Genomic DNA, 27,656 nt, shown 5'->3' on the forward strand with positions numbered 1-27,656 from the left:
TGGACCTGGAATAAAAAAATTCCCTGGAAATTCTGCCAGATTTTCATCCATGAATGCGACATTTTAGCTTTGCAGGAACTTTGCTCGCTTACACGGCCCTGCCACATGTTCTCATTCCTTCCTGTCACCAGGGTGCTGCTGAAGGAGAAGGGGAAACCTGCTCCAGGACCACCAGTGCAACAACCTCGGGGTTTGGCTGGTCTGTTTACGCAGAAACAGGAAACTCCAAAATTGTTTAAAGCGATGCTTGGAGGTAAAGGAAGAGATGGCCTTTCTAGGCTGCTGCAGCTGAAGAGAGAGCAAGACAATCAGGTAATGCCACAGCAAAGAGAGCAGATAATTCCAGGTGCTGAAGAGTGAAACAGGAAAGATACAGGGAGGGGCTGGGGAAATAGAGTAGATGAAAATGTAGCCTTACTGCAATCAACAGCCAAAACTCCCACTCCCAGCAGCCGAGATATAATCACTGTATGTAATCTCTGTAAATACTAATTTTAAAATCTGGCTCAAATCTGCCTGGATCTGGACTCTATGCTGAGCAGAGAAAACAAAAGCAAAGAAAAAGTAATGAAAAAAGCAAGCAAACAAAAATCCTCAAAGAAAGTAAGGATAAAATAGACTTTACAAAGACCCTAAGGGCATCTGATCTTTTAATTTCATGTAAGCAACAGTAAATACAGAAATATCCTAACATAGTAATCTGATCCAGCTGACTCAAGCACACAATGAACTTTCCAATTCAAAGTCAGATCTTTGGGTGTCACAAATCCTGAAGACAAAATTTAAAGTTTAGCCCATACAGCTAAAACTGATTAAATCTCTAATATACTGCATTTATGAGAAAATTATTATTTTAGTTGATGAAAAATAATTCCCACAGTATACTGCGTTCTGAGAAATGCTAAGAAGAATCTGCTTACTTCTACGTATTTACCCAAAAGCAGCAGAATTCTGCCTCTATAACTGAACTGGCACTGTTTTCATTTATTTTTTTAAGTTAAACAAGGAACTTTGCTTACACAAATGATATCACTTTATGATTGGACCAGAAACATTGCTCAACTTAATGTGTATTTGTGAACTTCATAGCAAATAGGCTTGGCCAAAGAACCGGGGCACTGGGCAATATGTCAAGATTTACAGAACACTTTTCCTTTCTATACTAGTCTAAGTATATAAATCAAGGCAAGACCTAGGGAAGGGTTGTGTGCCCCAAAATGCGCTTATTTCATCCTGCTGTATTTATAAGCAGATACTATTACTATCCACAAGCTTTTACCAGGTCTTATGTTGACATTCTGATTCTGAAATGTCATTTTTCATTTAGAAACTGATTTTCAGCATCTAAACGCAAATTTACCTATGTTGCCTACCATTCATCACAGTGTCCATGCTGTGGCTTTCCACTGCATGTTACAGAATAGGAATACTTCCTGAATTTCTCCTGCAGCATCGGAAAACATGTAACTTCTTGTTTCTAGGAAACTCAAGCTAAAGCAGAGAAAAAGCCTAAAGAAGAGAAGAAATCTGTGGAGCCAGCGGCCACATCTGCACCCCCACCTGCACAAAAGGAAGAGCCAAAGGCAGATGCTAAACCTAAACCACCTGCAGTTATGCAAAGAGGAACCAGTAAAGAGTCTCTGATCATTAGTATGTCTCCATCCCCCAGAGCAGGAGAAGGAGAGATTCTTAAAGTGGAAGTTAAAGAGAAAAAAAATACATAGATGGTGCTTTGGACTGTGGCCCCATCTATTGTCTTGCTGAATTCAGAGGTCTAGTGTGGCTTTGCTTTTGGGTACAAACGTAGAGACTACTCAAGAGAAAAATCTACCCTCAACCCCACTTCATCCTCTCCTGAGACAACCGGACAAATTATTTATATAACTACCCCTTAATGGAGCTTCTGCTGTAATAGGAATTAGAGCTCAGACAATATTTTAGGACCACTCGTTTCTTGTTTAACCCATGCTCTCCTTTTTCTTTTACTCTGTCTTGTTCCTGCCTCTCCTGTTTATCCTCACTTTCTTATTGCTGTTCCTGCTGCTCAATTTATTTCTAATTTTTGTATGCATTCTTTTCTATTTTCTTTTCTGGTTTCCCATCATTATCCTTTTTCTTGTTACTGCCCTACTGTTGCTGAAGTTACTCAACTTTCTCTCGATGCTTCTCTCTCCTCCTGTTATACTTCTAATAAACGACCTGCCTTTGTGACCAGGGTGGCTCAGTGCAGAAAGCTGTGATGCCACATGTTGGGATGTTTTAGCTTGGACAGAGGGTTACAAAATGAAACCACTGTCAAAAGATCAAAACCACAAAATACAAAAGGGGGAAGAGGATTGGAGCATTATTGCCAGCCTTTTGAAAGCACGAGAATCTACTCCAGTGTCTTCGACTCTGGTGAATAACCATGGCAAAGACTTGGATGGTCACCGCCCCCGGCCCCAGGGGTGACCTTTAACTTTGCGCTGCTGACTTACACATTTGATCTTCTCAAGGGGTTGGGCATTAATAATGCTCTCGGAAGAGCAAGCAGTTGACACTAGCCACTTCAAAAATAAAGGCTGTTGTACAAAAAGCAAGATTCACGCTTTCTGTCTCTGTGGTGGATACCTTCAACCAATGCTCCAGTTCTTCACAGACCTTCATCACAGACCTCGACTGATGGTGCAAGGTGAGCCCCGTTCATCACCGGGGCTGAGCCACATCCCACCTGTGAACTGAAGTAAAGCCTTTCCCAGTGCCACAGCTCCCTGACAAGGAGCTCCCACACCGTCAGCCTTGCGTGTTGACTCAGCATAGAAAGGGATGCAATACTAAACAAAAGGCTGAAGCTGTGTTTTAAGCTTAATTATCAATTTTTTCACTTCCACGGGTTTGTGCCTCCTCTCTCTCCCTATTCACTTTCACTCCTCACAGGATGTACAGTTCTGGGAACTAAAACCATTATGCAGAGGCCAAGCCAAGAAATGCTAAGGGCAGGCTTCTCAGCTGCTCAGCTGACCAGCCAACCAAGGCAGGCACCATGCCAAAATTAAACAATTCACTTTGCGGGCTATATTTGGTCCTGCAGGCCACGCATTCTGCAGATCTGCTCTTTAAAGCCTTTGAACTTCTCTCATCACAGGCCAAGGTGGCAGCCCAACCAGAATCAGTGGGAGCTTGGCCTGAGTAAAAGCAAGGTTATTGAATTCCAGATGTTGCATATTCCACACATCCTCTGACATGACAAATCCCCAAATCTCTTTCAAAAAGAAAGTTTTGTCACATTAGCAGTGAGGTCAAGATTCAATTGCTATGTAGGAAGAACCGTCTTTATTTTTTTGTTACTTGTTAATTGATTTGTAAGAAAAAAGCATGTCACAATAGAGGTAGAAAGTAAGAAGCGTTATAAAAAATTATTTATCTACTGCACATCCAAAAATCTCAAAATTGGAAATCTTGTAGAAATGCTTCACAAATGACGCCTTCTGCAAATAATAATGATCTATGTATTTATTACAATATATGGTTCTAACCTCTTTTTGAGAGAGAGAGTTGTTAAAACATTACAGAAGAGGGAAGAAAAACCCATAAACCCCCCTATTTTAACAATTTTGTATGAATGAGTAAAGCACACTCTCATTGCAACAGATTCAGTCCCCTTCTGCCTACACAAACGCTACCAGGATAACTTCAAACGTCTTCACTGTTGGCGTATTTAAGTTCATCAGTCACTCACTGACGTAAATTACAAAGTAAGGGCTGAGACCGCAGCAGCATCACACTGCAGCGACAGAGCATCCCACGAGTTGCTGCTTCGCTACAGCTCTTAACAGCTCAGGATCAGCCTGTCAGTTCAGTCTGCTAAATTACCAAATTATGCACAGCTCTCGAGTTCTTAGACCCAAAACCAAAGAGCAGAAATGTCAGTGTTTCCAGAAGATCATGGCCACACAGAGGTAACATCCATCTGGTTTTCTCTGATATCCTGGTTTTCTGTTGTTGGAGTATTTTTCCCTTCCCAGAATTCCTCCATTTTTAGGGGTGGGCAGGGGTGGGAAGGGTCCAGGAATCCACATTGCAAGTATTTATAAGGTTTTGACCAGAAAGAACGACACAAGAAAGGTCAAGATGTAAGATGTAGTAAATCCTTTCAGGAACTAATTTTACCCTGATGATTCCTGACCAGTGGAGATGTTGACTGAATTACTCTGGAGCACTTAGAAGACACAACTTCCAGTACCAAAGCTCCCTCAGGTTCTGTACAGCATCACACTCGGCTGCAATGCTTGTCTCTAGCATCTCGGTTTCCAAATAAAGCATCTCAGACTTGACTACACTTGAATGTAAAGAAATTGAAGGGTGGAATAAGACAAACTACTTGAAAACTAAAAATAAATCTCCATGCCTCTCTATTTAAAATGTAGATGCTGTTTGGAAGAAAAGTTTGGGAAAACCTGATATTAATTGTATGAATAGCATGCACAGGAGAGCTCTAAAGGGCCAAAGAACATGAAACACTCACTGCTGAATCTGTCCAACTTCAGCATATCTTCTTGCTAAAAGCCATTTTGAGATGTTTAATGAAATATACCCTCCACATTAAAAACCACGGAGTGAATAAGCATTTTTCCTCTCATCTGATAACACTTGTAAATCTGAGCTCTTCAGCTTGTGGAATACTCATCGGTGGAACTGCAAAAGCAGCACTTGGCATGATACAGGGAATATTTAATACAAAAGAACAATGCAAAAATAGTATACTGAAATTATATTTTTAATGCATAGGCATAGTAAATCAGTTAGCTCCATCAGAACTGAAATACATAGGAAAGTAAAAAAAATTCTTATTACAGGTTATTTCTCTGCTGTACATATGTATATATTACGATTATTAAATGGCAAAAAGCATCTGATTATAAAAACTGCTGTACATCATTTTTATCACAAGGTGGTGCCAGTGACCTACAAGCACATTCACTTTCCAACGAATTGACAATATTTTGCTTTGTCACCCCCAAGCTAATAAGGCATTTTTAACATGTAAAAATAAACGAACAAAAAATGGCAAAGCAACGAAATAACTCCCCTCCCTCTCGACTCACAATCTGCTGCATTCCTCAGAATGTTGCTCCAGCCTAACCTGGAAGGTTCCAAATTTCCCCACCAGCTGTTTGCTGTGCAACTCTAAGAGAAGTTATACTGGGAAAATTATTCTTGCTGCTGTCAGGTCTGAAACGCTTTTATTTTACACAGAACAGGGCACACTGAGAAGAAGGTGTCGTTATGCTGCTTAATTCCCTAAGCTTGAGTAAGATAGTGGCACTTTTACAACAAATGATCATGAATTCTCTACTGTCGACACACAGAACACGAACAAAAGGGTTTATGTATTTTATATGCTCCAGATATTTAAAATGATACCTATTAACATACTTAAATGCATTTAAATGCACTTCCATGGCAACTTAAAACAGAATTGGTAAAAGAACTCCAATGCAGCGCTATACTTTAGGCAGACAACTCAGAGGAACTTCAGTAGTATCCTGTACTCCTATCAGTAGTACTCATCCCCATCAGTGAACCTTGACAAACACTAACACCGCATCCAGTTATCTCTGTACATGGAGCAAGTAGCTGTGAAACAGTTTACTGTTCCAAAAATCATACAATATCAATGTGCAGCAGTGTGATTTAGGTTCATTATAACTACTTCCTTGATCTTTATATTTTGTGTTGCATATTTGGCATGACACTTCATCATAATTTTATACATAGTCACACACTTGCACTACACTGATAAAAAGATGACTGTATATTTTTATATAATGAGGCAAATTAGTTAGATTTCAAAAAAGAAAGAACTTGGCTTAATATGAAACAAAAATCTCTTCCTTAGTATTCCACTACTGAAACTATTTAGGAAGCCCTTCCACCAAGGAAAATGGAGTGGAGAATAACACATACAGGCATGACTGACAACTAGTCAGCTGTCTACAAAATATCTGGTATGTTTTACAGGATGTATAAGACAATCTCAATACATATCTTTCATCCACCAATGTTTATGTGAATTCAGATTTTTCACAGGGTTGTATCTGTATGAAAAAGAAAAGAAAGAGCAGCTTCAGCAACTAAAGAGGTCATATATACTATGAGCTGGTGCCATCTGGAGCACTCAAGGATGATAAATTTAGTGTTAGTCCATTCTGTTCTGACATGTTACAACTAGACCATCCAAAATCAGATCAGTCGGATGTCTAACACTAAACCACTTCAAACGTGAAACTGCAAAATTAACGTTCAGGATGGGCATTTTGGAAGTGATAAATGAGACCTTTATATCCACCTATGTTACATGAACTAACAGGATCAGAATTGATCCTCAAAGCCGCATGCAGCTGGGAGACAAGAACGCTTCATCTTTCCACTAAGCAACACAACATGATTTACACTTCCTGTAAACGGTGAATAAAAAGCTTGAGCCAAGAAAATAGAACAGAAATTATTTGCCCCAGGGAAATGAAACCTGATTACAGGATTAAAGCTTATAGACTTTCTTATGTCTCCCTACTGGGAGGGAAAAAGCAAGGTTGCATTTTTGCAGGCACTTTTCATTAGTGAGCTCATGAAAAAGAAGCATGATTCAAAATATGACAAAACCAATATAAATTGGGTAGCACTTTCAAGGTCTGTCTTTGCTTGAAAATATTCAGACAAAACCTTTTTACCTGAAAAGTACATTCCCACTTCACAAAATGCCCTTTAAACATCAATAGTCATGGCTGGTTTATGGAAAAAAAAAAACCTAAACCACAATAAAATGTGGACATTCTGCTTTCCAGCACAGTACACACCGAAGCACACCTTACAGCCTTTACAGTCCTCAAAGGCTAAGAGTATTTTTCTGAGATGTTAGAGGTTTATCTTGATTCACACTAGTTATTCCTCTACTACCTTAAGGGACTGCTCTCTATAAAAGAGTATATACTTTAATGGCTTGTTGGCTCATGTTCACACAGCCCCAATCCCAGGCACTGGCTAAAGGCACTGAGGTGGCAAATGTGACACAGGCACGCAAGGAGGGGCCCTGCGTTCTGTTCTGGCCCTCGGCTCATTCTGAAACTCCTGTGACAAAATTGTCCTATGGTGGCTTAATAGACACGGATGTCTGAAGTATTGCAGATTCACTGAAGTACATATAAACTTTTATCTGCTTGGTGGGGACACACCCTCTTTTTCATTTCTGGCTCGTTTTATGATCACTGAGAAACCGCAGTCCCTGGTGTTGATCCCCACAAAAGTAACTGAACGCTCCCACTGGCCATATTCAAACAGGCAGCTACTCCCCTTCCAGCTGTTTCCCCTCTTCTCTCTGCATATTCAACTTCTTTTTTTCCCCACTCTTCAAAATCAAATGCATCCATGTAAGCACCGTCTCTCAAATGGACATCAAATATCAACGCAGTAACAATTATGGCCCTTGAAAGGCACACTTGGCAAAGTGTTTTGCAGGCAAAAAGCTAATAGACATGACCATTACAGTGGTGTGTGCATACATGTAGACAGAAGCATTTCAAGAACCAAAGTCAGTAGATAAGCAAGGAAAGCAAGCACGAAGTCTCAGCTGCCCTGCTCAGCCCATTCACTTTGCAGCAGGATTCCTGGGAGGCTGCAGTTTGTAGGTGCTGAAGTAGTTCACCACTTGCTGAGGGACTTCTGCCAGGACACACTGCGCCAGAGCTTCTTTGGGAGACTTATAAAAAAAGAACATCGAGTTTCAGTTTCCATCAACTGTTAACAGAGATCCTAAGATGGGTAACAAGCACATCCTCTACTAGGCCAATTTCAAGTCTGACATTTTACAGAGGAATTTACTCAGTGCCCTTGTGGTGCAGACGGAACCTTCCCTGACATCTTCACCATCTCATTCCCATTCCCAGGCATCAGCTGTCTGCCATGTTCCACTGCAGGAACAGGATTTGGGTGTGCAAAGGGTTTGCCATGTCTGAAGATACCTTTTGTCATATGAAATACACACAGAGGGCAGATGTTGCAGGTCAGCCAGGTAAACACACTTCCACTATCTGCCTAAGGTGACCCTTCAGGGGCTTGTCTCAGCATCTGCAAACCAATTCTCATCCACAATATCTGCCCTGCTACAGAGCAGCTCTCCCAGAGATACTGTTTTTACTGAAAGTCTAAGTATCAATGGAGAAAAAAAGCACCTCTTCTTCCAGAAACTGAAAGCATTTGAATATATAATTTTATACTGAATATTGACCCTAGTTAATCCACATCCAAGAATATTATTCAGCAAGCATATTCTGTACTGATTTTGCTCTCCTTCCTCCTTTCAGTTTGCCTGAGTTGCTCTGATATTAGACAAAGAACTTGTATCAAAAGTAAACATAAAAATACAGAGCAAAATAAGAAGGTATAAGGAGTATTAGTAACAGGGTTAATACTAAGAAACAAAACAAAATTAGAACATATTGGAATGGTGTCCTGGTTTTGTTAAAAACAAGACCGGTTCTCTTTTAGTGAATTTTCCTTTCAGCTAAGTTCTTCTAAGTACCTCCTAAGTAACTGCACTTTTCTTCTAAGTAAATGCATGTTTTTCAGACACTGTGCTCCAAAGCTGGTCAGATAACCAATGGAATGCAGAAGAAGCTCATGTTTAGATTTATTACTATGATAACCAAAGTTAACTGATAACTGGACATATTTGCAAGGAGGGGTGGACAGAACAGGTGACTAAAACTGACCAACTGACTATTCCATCCCATATGCATCATACAGCCTACAAAAGAGGGAGATCATGAGGGTCTTGCTCTCTTTGACCATGGCCAGTATCTTAAGAGGACCCTGCCAGTCACGCCTGTGATCCAAGGCCTGAGACCCTGCAGCTGCTGGAGCGACACCAGCTCTGCGCCAGAGAGGTTAAACGCTGCTTCACCCCAGACATTCAGGACTGGGTTTGTATATTTTGTATCATTTTCTCTATTTATTAGTAACATTAGTAAAGCCTTCAAAACCTTTCCAACTTGAAGTCTCTCTTCCTTCCTCCTTATCACTTTTTCCTATCTAAGGGGAGGGTGAGTGAAGGGGTAACAGTGAGCATCTGCCACAGTTGTTTGTCACCTTGCAATACAACCTTGACAGATGGAAATAAAAATATTGATCTTATATTCCCCATCCTGAGCATTTTTTGAATCAACTTTTTCCAGTGATACGATATTTAAAAGTCAGACTATATTAGCCTGTGCATATTTTATTGAGTTCTACAGCAAAAAAATCAGGACTCCATTCTTTCACTGCCTGGGGTTTTTTTGGTCTATTTGCTTTAATGAAAATGAAAACTATCACCACTACTGTGCTCACACACGGCTTCTACTGATTACGACCTCTGTGATTTAGTCTTGAATTTTACCCCTGCTCTAAAATGTGAGACTAAATCACACGTACAAATGGGCATCCACAATAAAAAGCACTTTTCCATAAGAACAAAAGCACAGTAAGTTCTTCCCAAATGAAAACCACATTCGCGTAATCAAGTCTGAGGGAGATTTACAAACATCATTCCTCTGCAGCAACATGTCAGAAATGCAGCACTCAAACCAGAAACAGACTCTTTTTAAACATGAGTCAGCTCACCTAATGTGAAGTATTTTTTTTATCATTTGATAAAAAACTTCTCAGAGTTCATTTTGGAGACACTGCAAAGCTTAGGACTGTAAGTAGGATATCCTAGCAAACCCAGCATGCCTCTACAATATCTATTAATCACACCATTAAGATTACTTACATTTTGAAACTTTCTGAATGGCACAAACTGGACAATGTCTCTGACAGCTGGTTCTCCTGATGAGGACCTAAGAACTCCATTGTCACCATCAAGAAACTCCATAGCATCGAAGTCTGCTCCTCCAACACCAACAATTATAATGGACATGGGCAATTTTGAAGCATTAACTATAGCAGTTCGAGTTTGATCAAGGTCTGTTATTACACCATCTGTTATGATCAGAAGTATAAAGTATTGCTGTCAAGACAATAAACACTGTGTTATGACAAAGAAATAGAAAACATGCAGGTATGTACATGTAAAAAAAATGGACATACAGACTGCACACTGTTGTCACTTTGAACACGTTCAATGTACTCACTGAATTTTACAATCAAACATTTAAGTTGTGGTCAGGCTTCATCTGTACAGTCCAAACAAATTTATAAGGCAAACATCATCAATCTTTTAAAAGAAGTACTTTTAAACAGCCACCTCCCAAAAACTCGATGGCATCCCCCTTCCTCTCTCCAAAAGCCCCAGACAAACCAACAGTTAACCTATCTTCTGAGTATTTATCCTAGGATAGAAGGCAGTTTATTGAGGTTTTGGATAGAGGAAAGATTTATTGAGGATCTGGACAGAGGCTGGTACCAAGGTGACAGAAGCTATATCCTCCATTTCTTTGTTACCTTAATTCTCTCTCTCTGTTACCTGTGAAACTCGTGTTTCCTTTCTAGTCTACCAATACCTTTATGAAATGCTGCCCTTCGCTTCATTCAGTTAAGAGCAGATGAACAAAGAGTGCGCTACCAAGGGTAATGAAACAGGCTTTCATTGTTTCAGCGTCTTCCTAAAATCCTAAATATAGACAAAAACATATTTTTTGCCAAAAAAACATCATCACCATTTTCAAATTCCTTTAAGCATGTTTTCTAGCTGCTTTATGAAGTTAATTTTCAAGACATCCGAGACCATTTTGCAGTATTTTGGTAATTTATTCAAGTACCACTTGAGTTACTTCCACTATAACGCTAGGGCTTCTAAAAGCTGGCATCTTAGCCTCTGTTCTGGATTGAAGTATCAAGAACAAGGTAGAAATACAAAGTTCAGAAACTATCAAACACTTTTCAGACTTCAGATCTTCTCTCAGTTGGTTCATTTCAGATGATTACTGGAAAGCACAAATTGAAGTTCCAAAGGTACTACCAGTATTCTTAGAAGTCTTCCTCTTCAGTACTTTGCTTCCCATCTTCCCTTATCTGCCTCCAAAATAATTGGTTTTCCCTTATCTCCTTTTGTCATTGCTTCCCACCACTCCATTTCCCCACTTCAACAAAAACGTCTACACAGCAACCATGATCAGAGAAGGCTACGACCGGCAGGACAACGGCACATCACATTGGATTTATTTCTCTCTTCTTATACTTCCCCCATACCGGAAAAAAAACAAATCCAAAACTGAAAGCCAACCTAAAGTATCTACAATATGCATTAAATGCCAAGCCAGTGAACTTTCTCCAATATATTCTTTCAGGCAATAAAAATAAACCTCTTGCTAGGGATATTGCACTCTCAGAAAAAAAAAAAAGAAGTACAAAAGTTTTGCTGCTTTCATAATACATATTGATGACAGTTGCTACTGAAAGACTACCCAGGCAAAACCTTACAAACCTCTTGGCATATGAAAATCCATAAGTCTTTTCCAAATTGGTTTGCACAGGCACATTTGTATGCAAAAATAACTGATTTTATTTTCTGGTTTTACACGACCTCTGAGATACTAGTATTTGCTGTCATCAATGATTTAGGGTATTTATGGCTTCGAATCTGCTGATCTCACATGGATTATTATCTAAATGATTTGACACTCAAGACTTGCTCTTCAGACTTCCTATTTCTTAATAAGCTCAACAACTCACATATACAATTTTAACAGGGAGGAGGGCACAGCACATACAGCACTCAAAGCTTTATAGTACAGAAAGTTGTCTATGTTAGTACTGAGAAGTCACGGAGCTATATCCTCCATTTCTTTGTTGCCTTACTTAATTCCCTCTCTCAACTATCTGACATGAAACAAGGTCTGCTATTTTTCCCAGGTGAGATAAAAATCACTCTCTTACATACAAAGGATTAAATTAGATGCTAATACCTTTATAGCACTGTAATAGCTTTGAACAGAAGATACCATAAAAGTGCCACCTATTTTTTAAGTTGATACTTCAAATCCAAAGAGTTTATTTAGTTAGTTTGGGAGAAAATTGTTATGTACAATCTGCAAAAATCAGTTAGCTTTTATCTTGTTGTGAGGGTACCAAACACCAATTCACAAGGGACATGGCCAGCTGTTTAAACAACTATACTTACAAGCTTAAAAGTGAAAAGTAATATTTATAAACTAGAAGGGAAAAAAAAAAAGTAAGAAAAATACACACACTACCATAAAGAACTTACAGATGCTGTTTGCTGTTGTGTAGCTGCAGCAGCAAATCTTGCCACATGATTTATAATTGGAGAAAAATTTGTTGGCCCATATAACTTTACTTGAGGAAGACAAGCCCGATATGCATCAACGATGCCTTGGATTCCTAGAGAACACAAATAGATCATATTAATTTTTCACACTTGATCTTCCTAAAACACTGTATATATCATGTGTTTAAAGAGATGATGAATAGAATTAAAATTAACCATGATTAAAAAAAAAATTATACATGAGCAATGGAGGCCTTCAGCTTGACCAGTGCTAAACACCCATGCTTAACATGCTTGGCTTTTTGCAAACAGAAAGGCCAATTACCATATACTTAAGTGCATGTAGCTGAATTATAACAGTTCTCTCCCCTTGAATGCTTGTGGCAGTTCGCAGTGTGATCAGAGAGGCCACACTGAACGGGCACTAGAAGATTCGTACTCAAACCAGACCACCTCACACCTGCAGCGAAGTAGAATTAAGAGGTTTGACAACACGAGGGAACTGTTCACAGCTCACCTCTGCTGTGCCCTGGCTGTTTAAAACACTTCTTTCACAAACTGTTACAGAAGAGAGACCAAATGCTATTTTTAATAACTAAGAAAATGGTTATAAATTGTTTCCTGCTACACAGCTAAACTCATTATTTAATTAGAACATGCTTCACAGTTCACCTTTCAAGTGTTTTTATCCCTTCACTTTAGACATTTTATTCTCTAGGTCTGGTGTTACTTTCTCAGACTTACCATTACAGAATGGGTTTGATGGGTTAAAATTTATTGGGAATTCATGTGACACCTGTCAACACACAGAAGATATAGTCAGGACTGTATACACAATCTCCTCTTGAAATGTTTTGAGTTGTCTTATGCAGTGCATTTACATATTCCATTACCTGAAAGGAAGGAGGAATTTGTGCACCAAATCCAAAGGCTGGAAACATCTTATCTCTAAAAAAAGCAATTTTGAGAAAATGAAGTGAGTGACTTTCTTCAAAACCTGTTATAGTTCAGTAAGTTTAGCTAATTAGCGCTGCTTTTGATCAGTAAAAATGCTGCTTATTAAGCACTAAAAGGCAAAATTAAATAGAAGTTCCCCCCATAATTGTCTCTAGGACCAAAACCAGTCTTTAACACCCAACTGGCAAGAATGCAAGCATTTATTTAAATTAATGCTGCTCTTTACAGCACAGATGAAAAGCCTTGCTTGTCTGCTGTAAACATAAGCTTCTGGTTGTGATTGTGCAGTAACTACAAAGTCCTGTTTAACTCTGCATTTCAGCTCAGAAGTTTCATTCCAATGTATCTGTTGGCATCTTCAACACTGGTTTAAGAAACTACCACAGAAATGTATACATATATAAAAAAATATTTAAACAAAAATCTAAAACTTACGTATCATAATCCTGAATGACCATTCCCACAGACCAAATGGCTGTTAGGTATTCATTAACTCCATTAGGGCTTAGGTAATGCAGAGAGTCTGGAGAGCGAGGGTCTCCGTTGGAGCCTGTAAAATCTATCCCCACCTGTCAAATACAATATTTATATCACATCACTGTTAGAGGTAAGATTATGTTTCTTATCTCTGGCAAAGCCAGAGAGAAAATCATGGATGGATGAGCTGTAAACTCGGCATTACCAGGACATCTACAAATCTATCGGGCACAATGGTTAGATGCAGGTTTCTTGGAATATTAACACGCTTACAACAATGCCACTATAAAACCAGTAGAAGTTCTGCATCTCTCAGAAGGATTGAAATCACTTTCATCTGTCAGGTTTTCAGTATGTTTACTTTCAGTTACCATTCACAGCAGCTCTCCAACAGCTGTTAAATTAATTTCATCCTGTATCTTGCCATACACAGCTTTCCTCTCAGACGTACAACCAGCAAGCACTATAGAAGCCCTAGTGATAGATCCATCTCTGAGCCAATGGGTCTTCTCTGCTTTGGTGATAAGGCATATTGTTGGGGTAAAGACATCTTACTGTTATTTGTGCTGCACTTGGTTCACAAATCATATAACTTGAGGGTCCTAACCCATATGATTCTTTATTTGTTGCTTTCATTAAGCAAAGGGCCTTGAAAAACACCATCGAGTGCAAAAGTGAAATCTTTGGTCAGAGGAAGAAAGAAGGAAAAAAAAAAAAGCTCTTATGAAAAGGAAACTTGAAATAAATCAGAGAACTGTAAATTTCTCGTTGGTCTCCCAACCGCACAGCTCAGCTAGTTCCTAACAAACGTAACTATGGGTTCAGAACTTTGTGTCACGAGTAAAGAAAATAATGTTTCCTAAACAGACTAGATGGACTCTGGCACAAACAATCAAATCAAGAGCACATGCAATCAATGATATACTTCATTTTGTTATACAACTCAAAAGCTACTTTATATAAACAATTTCACTTACTGTGAAATTCAGCTGACACCCACCCATGATGTAATCAAGGAATGTACATTCTACTATGATCTAAAAATAGAAATTAAAAACAGAAATTAACTTCCTTTTTTAATGGGAGAAAAACAGTATTATTGCAGCAATTTTTGAGGTTCCAGATTTATTAACTTTACCTAAAGACAAGAAGGTAAAGCACTTCTTTTACTGCATAGATACCCCACCCACCCACTGCAGTGAGGACATCTGCAGCATGTGCTATCACGCACTCAGTGCTTCAGAATCAGGCCTGTCACAAAATTACAGGCAGGCAACAAAGCAGCTCCAAAAGCACTATCATTTATAAAACAACATGACAGACTTACCAGATTTTAATTTACCATAAAATGGTGAGTTGGAAAATGCAGAGGTTCAGGAATGGCCTTACAAATGGTAAGATACCTTTGCCGTGTAGATGGCATCTTCAAGAGAAAGTGAGGAGGCGGGAGGACAGACACATGATTCAGCTGTCAATCTGTCTCCTCATATGAATCAGAGCCCTTAAATATTTACTTTATCTGGAACTTCCATGCATTTTAAAGTTTCTTACAGTCTGAGAGTAAAAGCATACTAGAAGACAATTGTTACACCAAAACACATAAAAAACAGTCATGCCAGAATATATTACTGACCTCACAGTGCTTAACGCTCACAATGCCAGAGTTCTTATAGTTTTTTTTCTTCTGTCTTTTCTTTTCATTGATGCACTCAAATTCAACCTGCATGAAGGCAAACAAATTCAACAGAAGCACTATAAATATTATTTATGCAACAAATTTAAAAATTCTTTATTCTAGGATTGATACTTTGGGCTGGTATTAAAAATGCAGTTTGTTTCACTATCAAATAAAATTAAACCCAGTCTGCCCAAAATCAGCAAGAAAAACCTCATTATCAAGACCAAAATCCTCTCTCACCCAAAGGCTTACAAAAATATTTGTTTAGACAATTGCATTTCAACCAGATGAAGAAACCCTGTACCATTTTCCCTCCGAGAATCCTGCTAACAACATTCTCTTTGGTAAAGACAGAGTGATTCAGGCAAAGCTTCACTGTTTCCAGCAGCCATGGCAGTAATGTACAAAAGAAAAGGTTTATTTTTAATCTTTCCAGACTCAGTTTTTGAGGCTTCATCAACTAAGCCAATATCTTAACCTCCAAGTGCAATTGCCAGCTAGTCAGGTTAAGCAGCTCCTGCCATCACACAGCATATCTGGTGCACAAGCAGTCTGAGGAGATATTCCAGACACATCTTCTGTCTCTGTGTCAGAAATAGGTTCTGCTGCTTTGGTTTAAGTTAAGTAAGTTTTAAAAAGTGATCTTGCAATTAATCTCAAGCAAAAAAGCACAGACAAGGCCAGTACCTAAGAAGTCTGAATGTCTCTTCTTCACCTTCTCTTTTTCACCATCATTTCACCATCAGCATCTTTCTATTTGATGGATTTTGTCTTTCAGGGTCTCATTGTACTATGTCAATTGGTGAGGTTCTCACTAATAATGGCCATGGAACACATGGGATGTATAATATTTCAACTATATTTTATAATCTTCCAGGCATGCTGTCAGTGTGCGCTGGTTGGAGGGAAGATACACCTTAAAGGATGGGGGAAAAAAATAAACCACTAATTCTCCAGAGAAAGAGAAGCCACCCTTTCACTCCAGTTATATAAGATCAGCTTCTTCAGCAACTAAGGACGCAGAGTCACACCCGTGTTCACCTGAAGTAAACTTGAAAGAAGTTGTGCCAAATCTGCCACAGGTGCAGCTGATGTCAGACTTGTGGGAGTAACTAAAGATCACACGTGGAATACATAAAGTCAAATTCTAACGTGCAGTGGAAATATTTTACAGGTGTTATCAAATTAATCAGATCATGCAGGATTACAGCTTAGTTAAAATAGAGGAAGCCTGAAGCACATTACTTGTGTTGGTTCTTATCTTCATCTTACTCACACAGCAATAAGTTACTTAGAATAGGTACAGCCACAGTTCTCATGAAACCAACTTTCTTAAAGCACTTCCCAACCTAGCAGATTATAACTTAAAAATACCTTTTCTTTAAATTCACAAGAGACCGTACCTGCTATGCTACTAGGGGAGCAATAAAAACAGATATTTGTATTCTCACAGAGCCGTTACACAAAACATTTCACACTGCACAGGAACTCCCTGTCGCAGTTCTTAGAAAAATATGTGCCTGAAAATGTGAACATAGAGAGCTGCTAGGTTTGCCTAATTTACAATACTGCTCTATAACAAAAGTGCAACTTAGCAAGATGTCTCTTTTTTTAAAGATTCATAAAATCTTCATTAAAAAAGCAGAAAAAAAGATTTTATTAAATCCTCCTGTCCCTTGGTTGGTTTTTTTTGCACGCTTTAATTACAACAATAAGTATCACTGTCAGCATTGAAAGCTAAACGGACACCATCTACCTCCTGAAGATCTAGGAAAAAAGAGAAAAACACCTAAGAGCTCCAACTAGGCAGCATATGAATTACATGCATACGAGTCCAAAATTCCTTACAAACATTATAAAACCTTAAGAGGCATTAAACGGAACTGTACATAATTCAAAATGAATTCAGAAACTGGTATTTAGAAGAAAAGCATGGCAGGGCACAAAGCAGCAACTGAAAAACCACTACAGTCAAGGCTGACTCTTTATATTCAACAGCTCTGAAGGATTAAGTACAAATTGAACACTCAAGATGTTAGAAAAGCACAAGGAGGCACTCACTATATTCTGTTATTATTAATGCAGGAGCTGTTCTGCAGGTTTTACAGAAACAAAGGAAAAAATGGTAAACAATTTTAACAACATACATGACCATGAACCACTTTTACATTAAGGTTGCTATGCTAACCTTCTTCAAAATTTAACCTTGCCTACTAAAACGTTTCCATATTGTTATAGTTCTTAAGAACATGAAGGGTAATTTCACTCTAAAGAAGAGCCATCTAAGGTAACACATTCAATTGCATTTTCATGCATGGACATAAACATCAATTTTCTCCGTATTCACTAGAATACGCCTGATAGTTGATAAGTGCCATACTTGAAATAAAGTAATTAGTAAAATCTGCCTTTCAACTGCAGTGACATTCGTATTGTGTTCTCTGACACTCCCAATTCTTTGATTTCTATATTGTTATGATTAATGAAATTCATTTGTGATGACAGTTGGGTATTTAGATATGTAATATTAAAAACTGTAACCAAGATATTCATCCTAGGAAAGTAGATGCATAACACAAATGCTGAGTCAGCCTCAAATACAGTAGATTGTTAATGTGTAGTCTAACTCAGCTTCAATAGCTGCAAGACAAGTGACATAAGTTTTGCTCCAGAATGAGTATATCAGCTTATCAAGGACACACAGGCAGTTCAGACTGTGTAAGACTCACAGGTGAGGACCTTGACGCTTCCTTCAGTTTTGACATTGTAGTTTGAAAACTTCCTATGAGATCATGAGACCCATCACTGTCATAGTCGTAGCACTCAACCTAAAATGAAGCATTATTCAGTGTTAGTAACAGAAACAGCCCTACAAAAGCAATAAACGTTGCAATGACATTTCTTGTTCAGGCAAACCTGAACGTCCAAAACATACTTAAGTCTCTTACATCATGGAGATTCTTCTCACACTGCAGTCTTAGAACTGCATAGAGTTGCATCTAAAAATTACAGATTAAGACTGGGTAAAAGTCAATATACCCCGTTTCAGATCAGATCTTCCACTTAAGCAAAGGAAGAGACAAGAATACTAAGCAGTGCCAGGTCCTGCATGAGCAGGTAACAGCAATTATACTGAACTATGTTTCAGGAGTGAGGGTGTGTTAAGAAGAACAGGAAAACAATCTGTAAGTTTTTTTGCTGTCCTCACAGATTAAGAGACTTAGTTTTTCAGAGGTATTAAAGAAATTTAACAATCTCTGAGCATCCAGCTATAAACTTGGTAAATCGGCTATTCAGTGATCAGAAGAGTTATATTAATACATTTATATTACTTTATTAAACTTCAAAATAACTCAAAATTTAAAAGTATATGAAGGTTCAGCCCTAAAACTAGAAAAAAGACTTGATCCTTTTTTTAAGATTAGCAAATTTAAACAGTCACTATGACCCACACTTCATGGATCTGAATGTCAACTAAAATGCCTCTTTTCCTGTATTCAATGTTTAAGGCAAGGTTTTACTATACAATAAATTCATCTTTTAACACGGCAAAGAAGGCAGAACAAGAGAAAAATACATTTTTGCATGTGTGTTTGAAAGCTTATCAAGTTTGAGTGAGCATCATTTTACCACTCTTACTTTATAGTGTCCTCAATTTTTGTTTTTAAAAAGCTCAACTTAGGAATGTGCCCCAACTCCCTTTCTAGATAAAAAGCTCAGTATTTATCTATAATAGCATATGCTAATTCCATCCACTTCTGATATTTTTATTTCAGTTTAGCAACAGAGACATGCTAGCTAAATTAAATTAATCAAATCACAGAAAACAAATTAAAATAATAATAAAAAAATAACAATAACAAAGTCGAAGTAGGCATCCTCTATTATTTGGTATCAAAACAAACTCCAAGAAAAACTTTTCTGAATATATATGGCTTAAACTGAACAGTCATTTTCACATCAATTTTTCCAGACTGAAAAAATCCTATGTTATATTCAAGAAACAATTTAGATTACTGCTTGTCCACTTCATTTAGGAATAACAAAGTAAAGCAAACAACAAATACAGTTAAGCTTCTGAGAGGAATTAGCTTTCTGAAAACAAACAGTAATGTTGAAGTACAAAATGTGATATGCAGATCACAAGCTCTACACTGTGCAGAACACACCTCTATGTTGCAGTTTGCACTACTCTAACATTTTGAATGCACAAAAAATAAATAAAATGCATGCACATGCACTGAATAGCAACTTAAATCTCATACAAGCAGCCACAGTACCAACAGACGAAAGTTAAAGGCAGATGCTGTGTAAAAATTATTTTGAATGCCATAAATTAAGCCAATCAAATACTCAGCCAAGTGATTCAGTACCTGAAATGTAAAACTGAAGGCATGTCCCGAGCCAAAAGTTATGATACCTGTTCACGGTTAGCCGTTATTTCTTTGCCCTTTTAAAGGGATTAAAGTTTGTCTTGCTGAATATATTTGACCCATCTAAGCCAATTTTCAATACTTACTGCAGGCAAGACAGAAATATTTCTTTTGTTCCATGTATGCTCTCCTGGACACGCAATAGCACAAAGGAACCACAGGATAAAATTGCATATGTATGTATTTTTCCCCAGCAGAACTAGGCATGCTTGCTCCAGATGAAAGACTCACATTTTCAACACAGAAAGACCTCACTGATTGCAAACACACACAGAATACAGCAGTAAATCCGGAAGATATAGAATTGACTTGGTTTGTGCATTGCTGGGGATACACAAACTAAGCCATTAAACAGGTGAAAAGCCACTCATTATGGAAAAGTTGGTGTTTGTACTTACTATAACAAATAGCCCATTATGTGTGCAACTGTGCGCATATAAAACTGTTAAAAGTATTGTTTAACGCTTCAACAACATTATAATACAATTCTGTCTACATTTTAATGTTTGAAGTGATAGCTCCCAGATTTCTAAGTTAAGACATAATCCTACCATCTGTCTCCAAGTCCATAACAACTCCAAGTAAAATCTGTTTCCTCTGGAAATAAACCTGCACTTCTAAGGTAAAATACCAAAGAACAGACTTTATTAAAATGATGACAGATCTGAGAATAACTCCATCTTAATAGATAATATTTTAATAAATGGCCTATACTTTTAGTATGGCTGTTTACTGAAAAAATAAATATATTTACAGAAAAATAAGAGCTGTCACAGTTATTTGGGGGAAAAGGGAAGCAGAAAGGAATGAGAAGGAAAAAAACACAGAAGTGGCAAAGGAAGCAAGTTCTGGTTTTGTAAAGTTGTTCATTAGTCTGCTCTATAATTACGTATTTAAATTTATACAGGTGCTTTTAACATCCAGACCCCTGTGGCTATTAAGCATTTTCCAGTACTGCCTCAAGTCATATGACTAAAACCTGTCATGTGCAGATCATGCTCTTATTTTTTCTTCCTAGAGAAATAACAGCAAGTATAGTGGTTTGATTAATTTGATTTTGGTTGTGGTTTTTGTTTGTTTGTTTGGTTTGGTTTTTTTGCTTTTTTTTAAATGCTAAAGTACCAGGTTCCTAACATGTTTATAATAGCTTATAAATGGCACTTGGATTGGTTGTTTAACTTCCCCTAAAGCGAATTCCTGAAGAAAAGCATGTAGAAGTTAAACATAATTCAATCAAGGTAAGATTTGAAGATAGAAAGAGTTAAAAAACAGTCCTGGTAAAACTATCATTTCACAGGTTACCTTGACTTTCTGACCAAGTTTCATTGGAGGACAGAAGTTGCTACATCTAGTATCCATAAAATATATCTGGTCTACATCTGTCATCTCAGCTAGTCTATTAAGCATAATTAATTATATCAGGTAGTATATTAACAATTTAACTAGTGTTCCCTGTTACACCCATAACAAAACATTACAAGATCCTAAACATAGAGCAAAGCATACTCCAGCCTTTACCATGCATCTTTCACTATACAGTATCTTAACACCACCAATAATGGCTGATGCAACACTAAAAACTGCATGATCTAAATGAGGACATTTCAAAACTACTTATGATCAACTGGTTTCCTGGACTTTTAAAGACCATCTTTTACCGCATAACACATCACAAACCTGAGACTGTTTTTTCCTAAAGCACGTGCATATTTCTGTGACTTTCAAATAAGAATAAAAAAGAGGCCATAACTAGAATAGCACATCTTCCATTTATTACATATCTTACTTTTTTTCCACATGTTGATTCATACACACATTTCATATACACTACCTTGATTGACTTATCCATGTCACTGTAACAGAGAGAATTGAGAGAGATTTTGAAGGGTCTCCAAACAGGATTCAGGTTGTTTTTAATAACCTGTAAAACAACAACAACAACAACAACAAAAGAAGTCAGACAAGTATTGCTCACAAGAGTGGAAAGTAGTTATTGTAATTGCTGATACTCTCATGCCATGATTTTTTTAAGTTAACTACTGCTGCTGTCGCTCCCTTCCTGCAATTCAAATCCAAACATACAGGACATAAACAAACTAAACATTCCTAACATGCAGAACTATTGCCTAAAAGAGATGGCATCCTTCAACTCCCTATCTTCCTACACTGCACTATGATCTACTTTACCATTCAGCTCCTATACCGCAAAAAGTTAAATTTCTTTATTGTTATGTACATAAGTATTGGGTTTTTTTAAAAAATGCACAGACATATATACATACACATAAACATATATAAAAGCGTGACTTACCAAAAAGATACGGAAAAACATTACACCAGAATTTCTTAATATATCAGTGCCCTAGAGATTGCAATTCACTCCACTTTATATTTATTCTGACATTCTACTTATGGACATGTTCCCTCAATAAATTCATTATATAGTTAAGCAGAAACAATGCACAAAGGAAAAGAAAGACCCTGCTGCACACAGTGTCTCAAGCTGAATGCTAAATAAGTGATATTTAAGAATACTGAAGGATCTTCAGAATTTGTTAACTAGAAAGTATCTGTAATATACCCAATACACCAAATAATGATCTTAGAAAGCATAAGAAAATGCAAGTAACAAGCAATACTTACTTAATCATACTCGTAATAATAACACTTATACTTCCAGCACTGTAGGAGCGCAGAGAAAAAAATTTCTCTTTTGAAAATGAAACCAGTAAATAATAGTTAATAACATGAAAAGGTTTTAAAACCTGCAACATAAAAATCTAATTCTCCAGACAGTTCGAGGCTGAAACAGTAAATTCTGGATCCATTACTGCAGTTGAAGACAACTGTAATCCTCATAGAAAAGATATGTTTTACATAGAACAACTACCTCATGAGAGAAACAGGTTTTATACATCTGACACAAAAAGGATTTGTACTTCTTCAACATCTGTGCTTCAAAATTAACACGGTCACCGCTCTGAATGCACACAGAACCTCAGCAGCGACCAGAGCCTGAGCCTCCACCACTGTGAAACATTTGGAACCTCCTCCTGGGTGGAAGGAAGGCTACTGCTGCTGCTGCGCGTTTCCCCTCACTCAGCACTACCCTTGGCTTGCCCTTGCTGTGCAAGCATTGGGTATAATTACCTTCATTAGCAAACAGCACAGCCAGGTAAAACTGACATAAGGACCACAGAGGCACAGAAACGCCCAAGTTCTAACCTCAGAGGAGCACTGAGACACACGTCCCTGTGAACAATATTTGGAGGGGGGAAAAAAAAAGGTTTTGCCTCTAAAAATAGGATGACATAAACAAAAATCAGAGTAAGGCAGGCTTCTCATCCTATCAGAAAAATCAGAGGAAGAGCTGAGGTGATTTCTAGCTGGTCTGCATGTCAACTACCAGACCATTCTCTTATTCTTGTCAGGCACTGTGACACACTGGAAATCAAATAACCTAAATCTCTAGGCTGTTTACTGAAAATATCCTACCTCTGTTCTGTGAACCATCACCCAGTTTCCATCTCCAGTCTGCTTGTGGAATTCCAGATAAGGATCTGACTTTCCAAAAAAATCCTGTATTTAAAGAACACATAATTATCCCAGAACAGCCTGTGGCATGAATTCCATTAAAAGCTAGTTAAAACACACTTAGATTAACAAAAACACTAAATAATCAGTGAACACGAAAGCTTTAGATGAAGAAATGCAAGTCTGACTATATTACAACCTGTGAAAGAGTGGAAGAAAACAGGGCATATCAGTCAATTGAGGATAAAATTTCTGCAGTGTCCACATATGTAATATCTGACAGTTCAAGCTAAAGAATACTTATACTAAAGAGTACTATGATGGATAGCTAGGAAACTAAGGATTTCATCCAATTCAAAAAATATCACTAAATCAAACGGAAAAAAAAAATCCTTTTTTTTTGGTTTGTTTTTAAAAGTTTTAAAAGCCCAAAAACACTTAACATAACAGATTTATACACTCCAAGTACACTCTTCACCATTTATTTGAGAGCGCTAAGAGCTAATGATTTGGTATATCCATTGATTTGAATATTGCACAAAACTCCCTTATCTTTATGATTAAATGTAAAGATTTACATTTAAATGGAAGCATCCTATTCACAGAATATCCCTACAACGCACTTTTCTTATTTAGAAACATGTTATGTTTCATTTCAAAAGTCAATGAAGTTACTCTGAAGCAATTTTTCTTCAGTTTCTTTTTTTGTGTAAGAAAAATATTAATGGATTTAATTATTTCCGAAAAAATAAGAAAAAACATTTTATTTTTTTCCTGCTTTGACAAGATTCTGATTTTACTACTTTATCAAAGAGACAGAAAGTACTTTAATACCTTATTGTCCAGTTTCCTTGCTTCTACTTCCAGTATAACCACCCTGTTATCCTTTACTTCTTCTGCTGTAATCTGGACAGGCAAAGAAAATTTAAAAACTCATTTTGTGTTCAGGAACTACATAGTTTTCTTATATATACAACACTCCTATGACAGGTCCATTTAAAAAAATGTTTTCTCACAAATGAAGCATTAAAAGTTGGGTGGAGGAAGGGAAGAACAACTTGATTTGACATTGGGATTCACTAGATGATGACAATGACAATTAAAGATACTGCCCAAATAGTAGCAGATCCAATGCCCTAATTATTTTGATGGATGCAATTAAACTTATAGAATCAGAATGTGGGCTGCTCTCCTTTTGGATGACAAAGAAATATTAATTGAGGGAAAAAAATGCTTCAAGATACTTTTTGCAGTGCTGTAGTTTAGACACACTGTGTTCAAGCTACTAACAAACAAACAAAAATCCCCCTAAAATATTTAAGGATAAACACTGAAGAGATTTATTGTCTTAACTGTCTTACCGTAATACTTCCTCTTCCAGCAGGTCTGCCATTTTTAAGTACTAATGGTTTTGTTAGAGTTCTGCTAGAAACTATCTGCCAAGACAAAATTTGAGTATCAAGCGTCATTAACCCAAATTTTTGAAGGAATGAGACAGTGAGGTATTTTCATTTTAGAAATTTTTCCTTCATCATGAAGATGACAGCATTACATTCACTTCCCCTGACCACATATAAATAAATAGGTAATACTTGAAATACTTCAAAATTTTAAAATACATAGGCAGATGAACAGATGCAAAGTTTCAGGAGCAATATGAAATAAAGTGTTTTATAATAACATGATACACATACATGGACAAACATAACACCTGAAGTTTCCATCTCAAATTGTTATGAAGTTTTTCATACATACTGTTCATACACATGTAAGCTACATTTTAGAAAGGGCTTCAGCAAACAGATGTATAAACACAATGTTTGTCATGCAAACGAACATCAGCCCCTCCCTGCGCTGTTTCTAGTTGATTTTATTTTATCCTCTTCAGGCAATGCTTTCTCAGAAGCATGTCTAACTCATTCTACAGGTCCTTCTTTACTTTAAGAATGAATAATTAATTTTAAATTGTTACTGAATTTCATTTTCCAACACCTCCATCTTCATAATGCACTTAAAATAAAAGGACTTTAGACACAAGGGAAGAAAAATCCCAAGAAGATTGTCATGAGAAGAAATGCCTTCAAAGGATCTATCAGAAAGAACAAGTTAAAAAGAAGCTGCCTGACTGTGATAGCACCAATAGCAGAATTTGACAGGGAAACAGAAGCGAAATCAACAGTAGGCAGAACCAGAATCACTGCTTGCCTTGAGTGGAAAGCAAATTACAAGGTTAACATGACCCTTGTGAACACTCCCATGTTGCTATACACCTATTCTCTTTCCACAGAGCGTAAAAATAAGAATAGGAGTATCAGAGTAAATAAACAGCAACTACTACTTTCTGCTCACTGACAGTCCACTTACTTTCAGACAGCAATCTAGACATTCACCATTTGAGAGTACATTTCAGGATATACACTATATATACACTGAACTGAGGCCTGAAAAAACAAATGAAGGGAATCCTATTAAATTTAAGAGTACCCCCTACTATACAACATAGTTATAAATTTAAGATAAAATAATTGCATTAACTTGTATTTTCTTAATTCTGAAGAAAATCAGGCTGCATACTTACTTGTCCCAGTGTACACTCAAATTCTCCTAAGAAGTCGTCATCACTCAGATCAAAAGTTTTGTTATCGATGTCATATATTCCAAATTTAAACTTCTGAACAAGCTCAAAATAGTAATCAACTAGGAATTTCTTGGCAAACTTTGGGTTCAAGGAATTCTTAACTCTTTCTGTGCGATCAACCTGCATTTAGAAAGATATCGCTTTATCCAATATTTCACCAACCAAACAAGTACTCAAATCAAACAACATACTATTAAAGACTTCCAAAAGTTCTTCTTCGGGTAAAGACATATTCCTACAAACCTTTCATGAAATATAAATGACCACACTGTATTACAAAACCCACTGCTATAGGTCAAAGATATTTGAGGACCTGTTTTTCTTTGTTCCTGGTGAGGAATATCTACTCTTGCATACGGAAGACCAGCATAAAAATGGTAAAATGTCATATCCAGATAAGACCTTAGTTTTGGAGTAATATGTTTATAAAAGCACATTTTATGTGTTTATGTGGAAGGCTTCATCTGTTGATCCACACATGGCTGGGGGAACTGCTAAAAATCAGACAGGTGTAAGAATTTATTAGAAAACTATTATTAATATTCTACCTATATAAGTAATATAATTTAAAGAAAAGTATTCAGAGGTGCTGGCATAAAATTAAAATATTTTAATGAAATCGTACACTACAGTGTTTTAAAAGGTCCAACAAATTACTGTTTTTAGCAGATTCAGGAGAAGCATCACACTGTACCTCATACCACTGCTGACCACTTGTGTTCTGGAGAAGCACACACAGTGGGTCTGACTTGGATCCAACATCTTTATCCAAGAGATTGGTGCAGGAAATAGTCAGCTCCACCTTTGTCACACACTGTGCCGCCATTTGTTAATCTAGAAAGCAGGAACAGAAATCATTATTTTAAAAATAGACTATAAAGCAAACAATGGGATTGTCACAACACATTAATTCTCTGACTGATCATTAGAATCATTAGCTTGTCAGGAGAGAGATTTGAAGCTCCAAATGCAAATTTAAAGATTTATAATGTACCAACGTTACAGTATTACTGTCATATTCTTGGCTTTGTAGCATAGGTGTAAAACTTCGTTTCAAAATCCACACATAAGATCAGGTTTCTTAGAATGCTTGAGGAACAGGATACACAAGAAAGAAAGTACAGTGGTTTGAACTACTGACAATAAAACTTCACAACCTTTAAATTACATCTTGTAAAACACACATGAATTCCAGTATCGTATAATGTAGATATTAACAATATTTTAAGGACTAAGGAAAAAAATCATATGATATACTCCTCCATCCAATCTTTATAACAAAATGCTGAAGCCATGAAGATGGCAGAATTGGAAAAGGAGTTTAATGGATGAACATGTGATCATGCTTTAGTAAATCCTAAAAAACAACTACAATTTTAAATAATAAGGATAAACAACTCTGAAGTCAAGTAACAACCCAGAATTAGGAGGAAGTGTTCTTTCTGGAGGTTTATTTAAAAAAAAAAAAAAAAAAAGAACAACTGAAAGCTTTCTCATATTTCCTCCTAAGTATCTCAGTCATTCTCCACTGCAACTGAAAAGGCGGACAGATATTAGAAAACTACAGAGACAACTTCATTATCAATTATGAACCCCACTCTGGGATAACATCTATTTGCAAGTCTAATTAGGTCTGAGCAGCATTTATTTTCTATATATAGAAAAAAATCCCCTCTATAATTATACTCCTTGGGA

The 27,656-nt window shown here is 37.1% G+C and overlaps 2 protein-coding genes across 8 annotated transcripts in view; one reads left to right on the forward strand and one right to left on the reverse strand.

Annotated features, from left to right (window-relative positions):
• CNGB3 (cyclic nucleotide gated channel subunit beta 3) overlaps positions 1–1,724 on the forward strand; it is a gene marked incomplete at both ends in the record, with an annotated part of 101,374 nt that extends 99,650 nt beyond the window's left edge. The window contains 2 exons of the mRNA XM_080364120.1: positions 132–312; positions 1,482–1,724. Coding sequence (XP_080220246.1) covers positions 132–312; positions 1,482–1,724 — 424 coding nt within the window. The remainder of the gene's footprint in view (positions 1–131; positions 313–1,481) is intronic.
• A 3,016-nt stretch (positions 1,725–4,740) lies between these two features.
• CPNE3 (copine 3) overlaps positions 4,741–27,656 on the reverse strand; it is a 28,527-nt gene continuing 5,611 nt past the window's right edge. For 6 of the 7 annotated variants that reach the window (XM_080338945.1, XM_080338943.1, XM_080338944.1 and 3 more), the window contains 15 exons: positions 26,656–26,795; positions 25,902–26,081; positions 24,685–24,759; positions 24,158–24,229; positions 23,285–23,368; positions 21,621–21,710; positions 18,086–18,184; positions 15,312–15,398; positions 14,656–14,715; positions 13,637–13,770; positions 13,138–13,192; positions 12,989–13,040; positions 12,224–12,357; positions 9,788–10,024; positions 4,741–7,735 (listed from right to left, as the gene is read on the reverse strand). In XM_080338945.1, coding sequence (XP_080195071.1) covers positions 7,625–7,735; positions 9,788–10,024; positions 12,224–12,357; positions 12,989–13,040; positions 13,138–13,192; positions 13,637–13,770; positions 14,656–14,715; positions 15,312–15,398; positions 18,086–18,184; positions 21,621–21,710; positions 23,285–23,368; positions 24,158–24,229; positions 24,685–24,759; positions 25,902–26,081; positions 26,656–26,787 — 1,602 coding nt within the window. In that variant the 5' untranslated portion in view covers positions 26,788–26,795 and the 3' untranslated portion in view covers positions 4,741–7,624. The remainder of the gene's footprint in view (positions 7,736–9,787; positions 10,025–12,223; positions 12,358–12,988; positions 13,041–13,137; positions 13,193–13,636; positions 13,771–14,655; positions 14,716–15,311; positions 15,399–18,085; positions 18,185–21,620; positions 21,711–23,284; positions 23,369–24,157; positions 24,230–24,684; positions 24,760–25,901; positions 26,082–26,655; positions 26,796–27,656) is intronic. The other variant, XM_080338949.1, reaches the window with a different exon arrangement.

This window comes from Nesoenas mayeri (assembly GCF_963082525.1).
Source record: "Nesoenas mayeri genome assembly, chromosome: 2".
Taxonomy (NCBI): Eukaryota; Metazoa; Chordata; class Aves; order Columbiformes; family Columbidae; genus Nesoenas; species Nesoenas mayeri.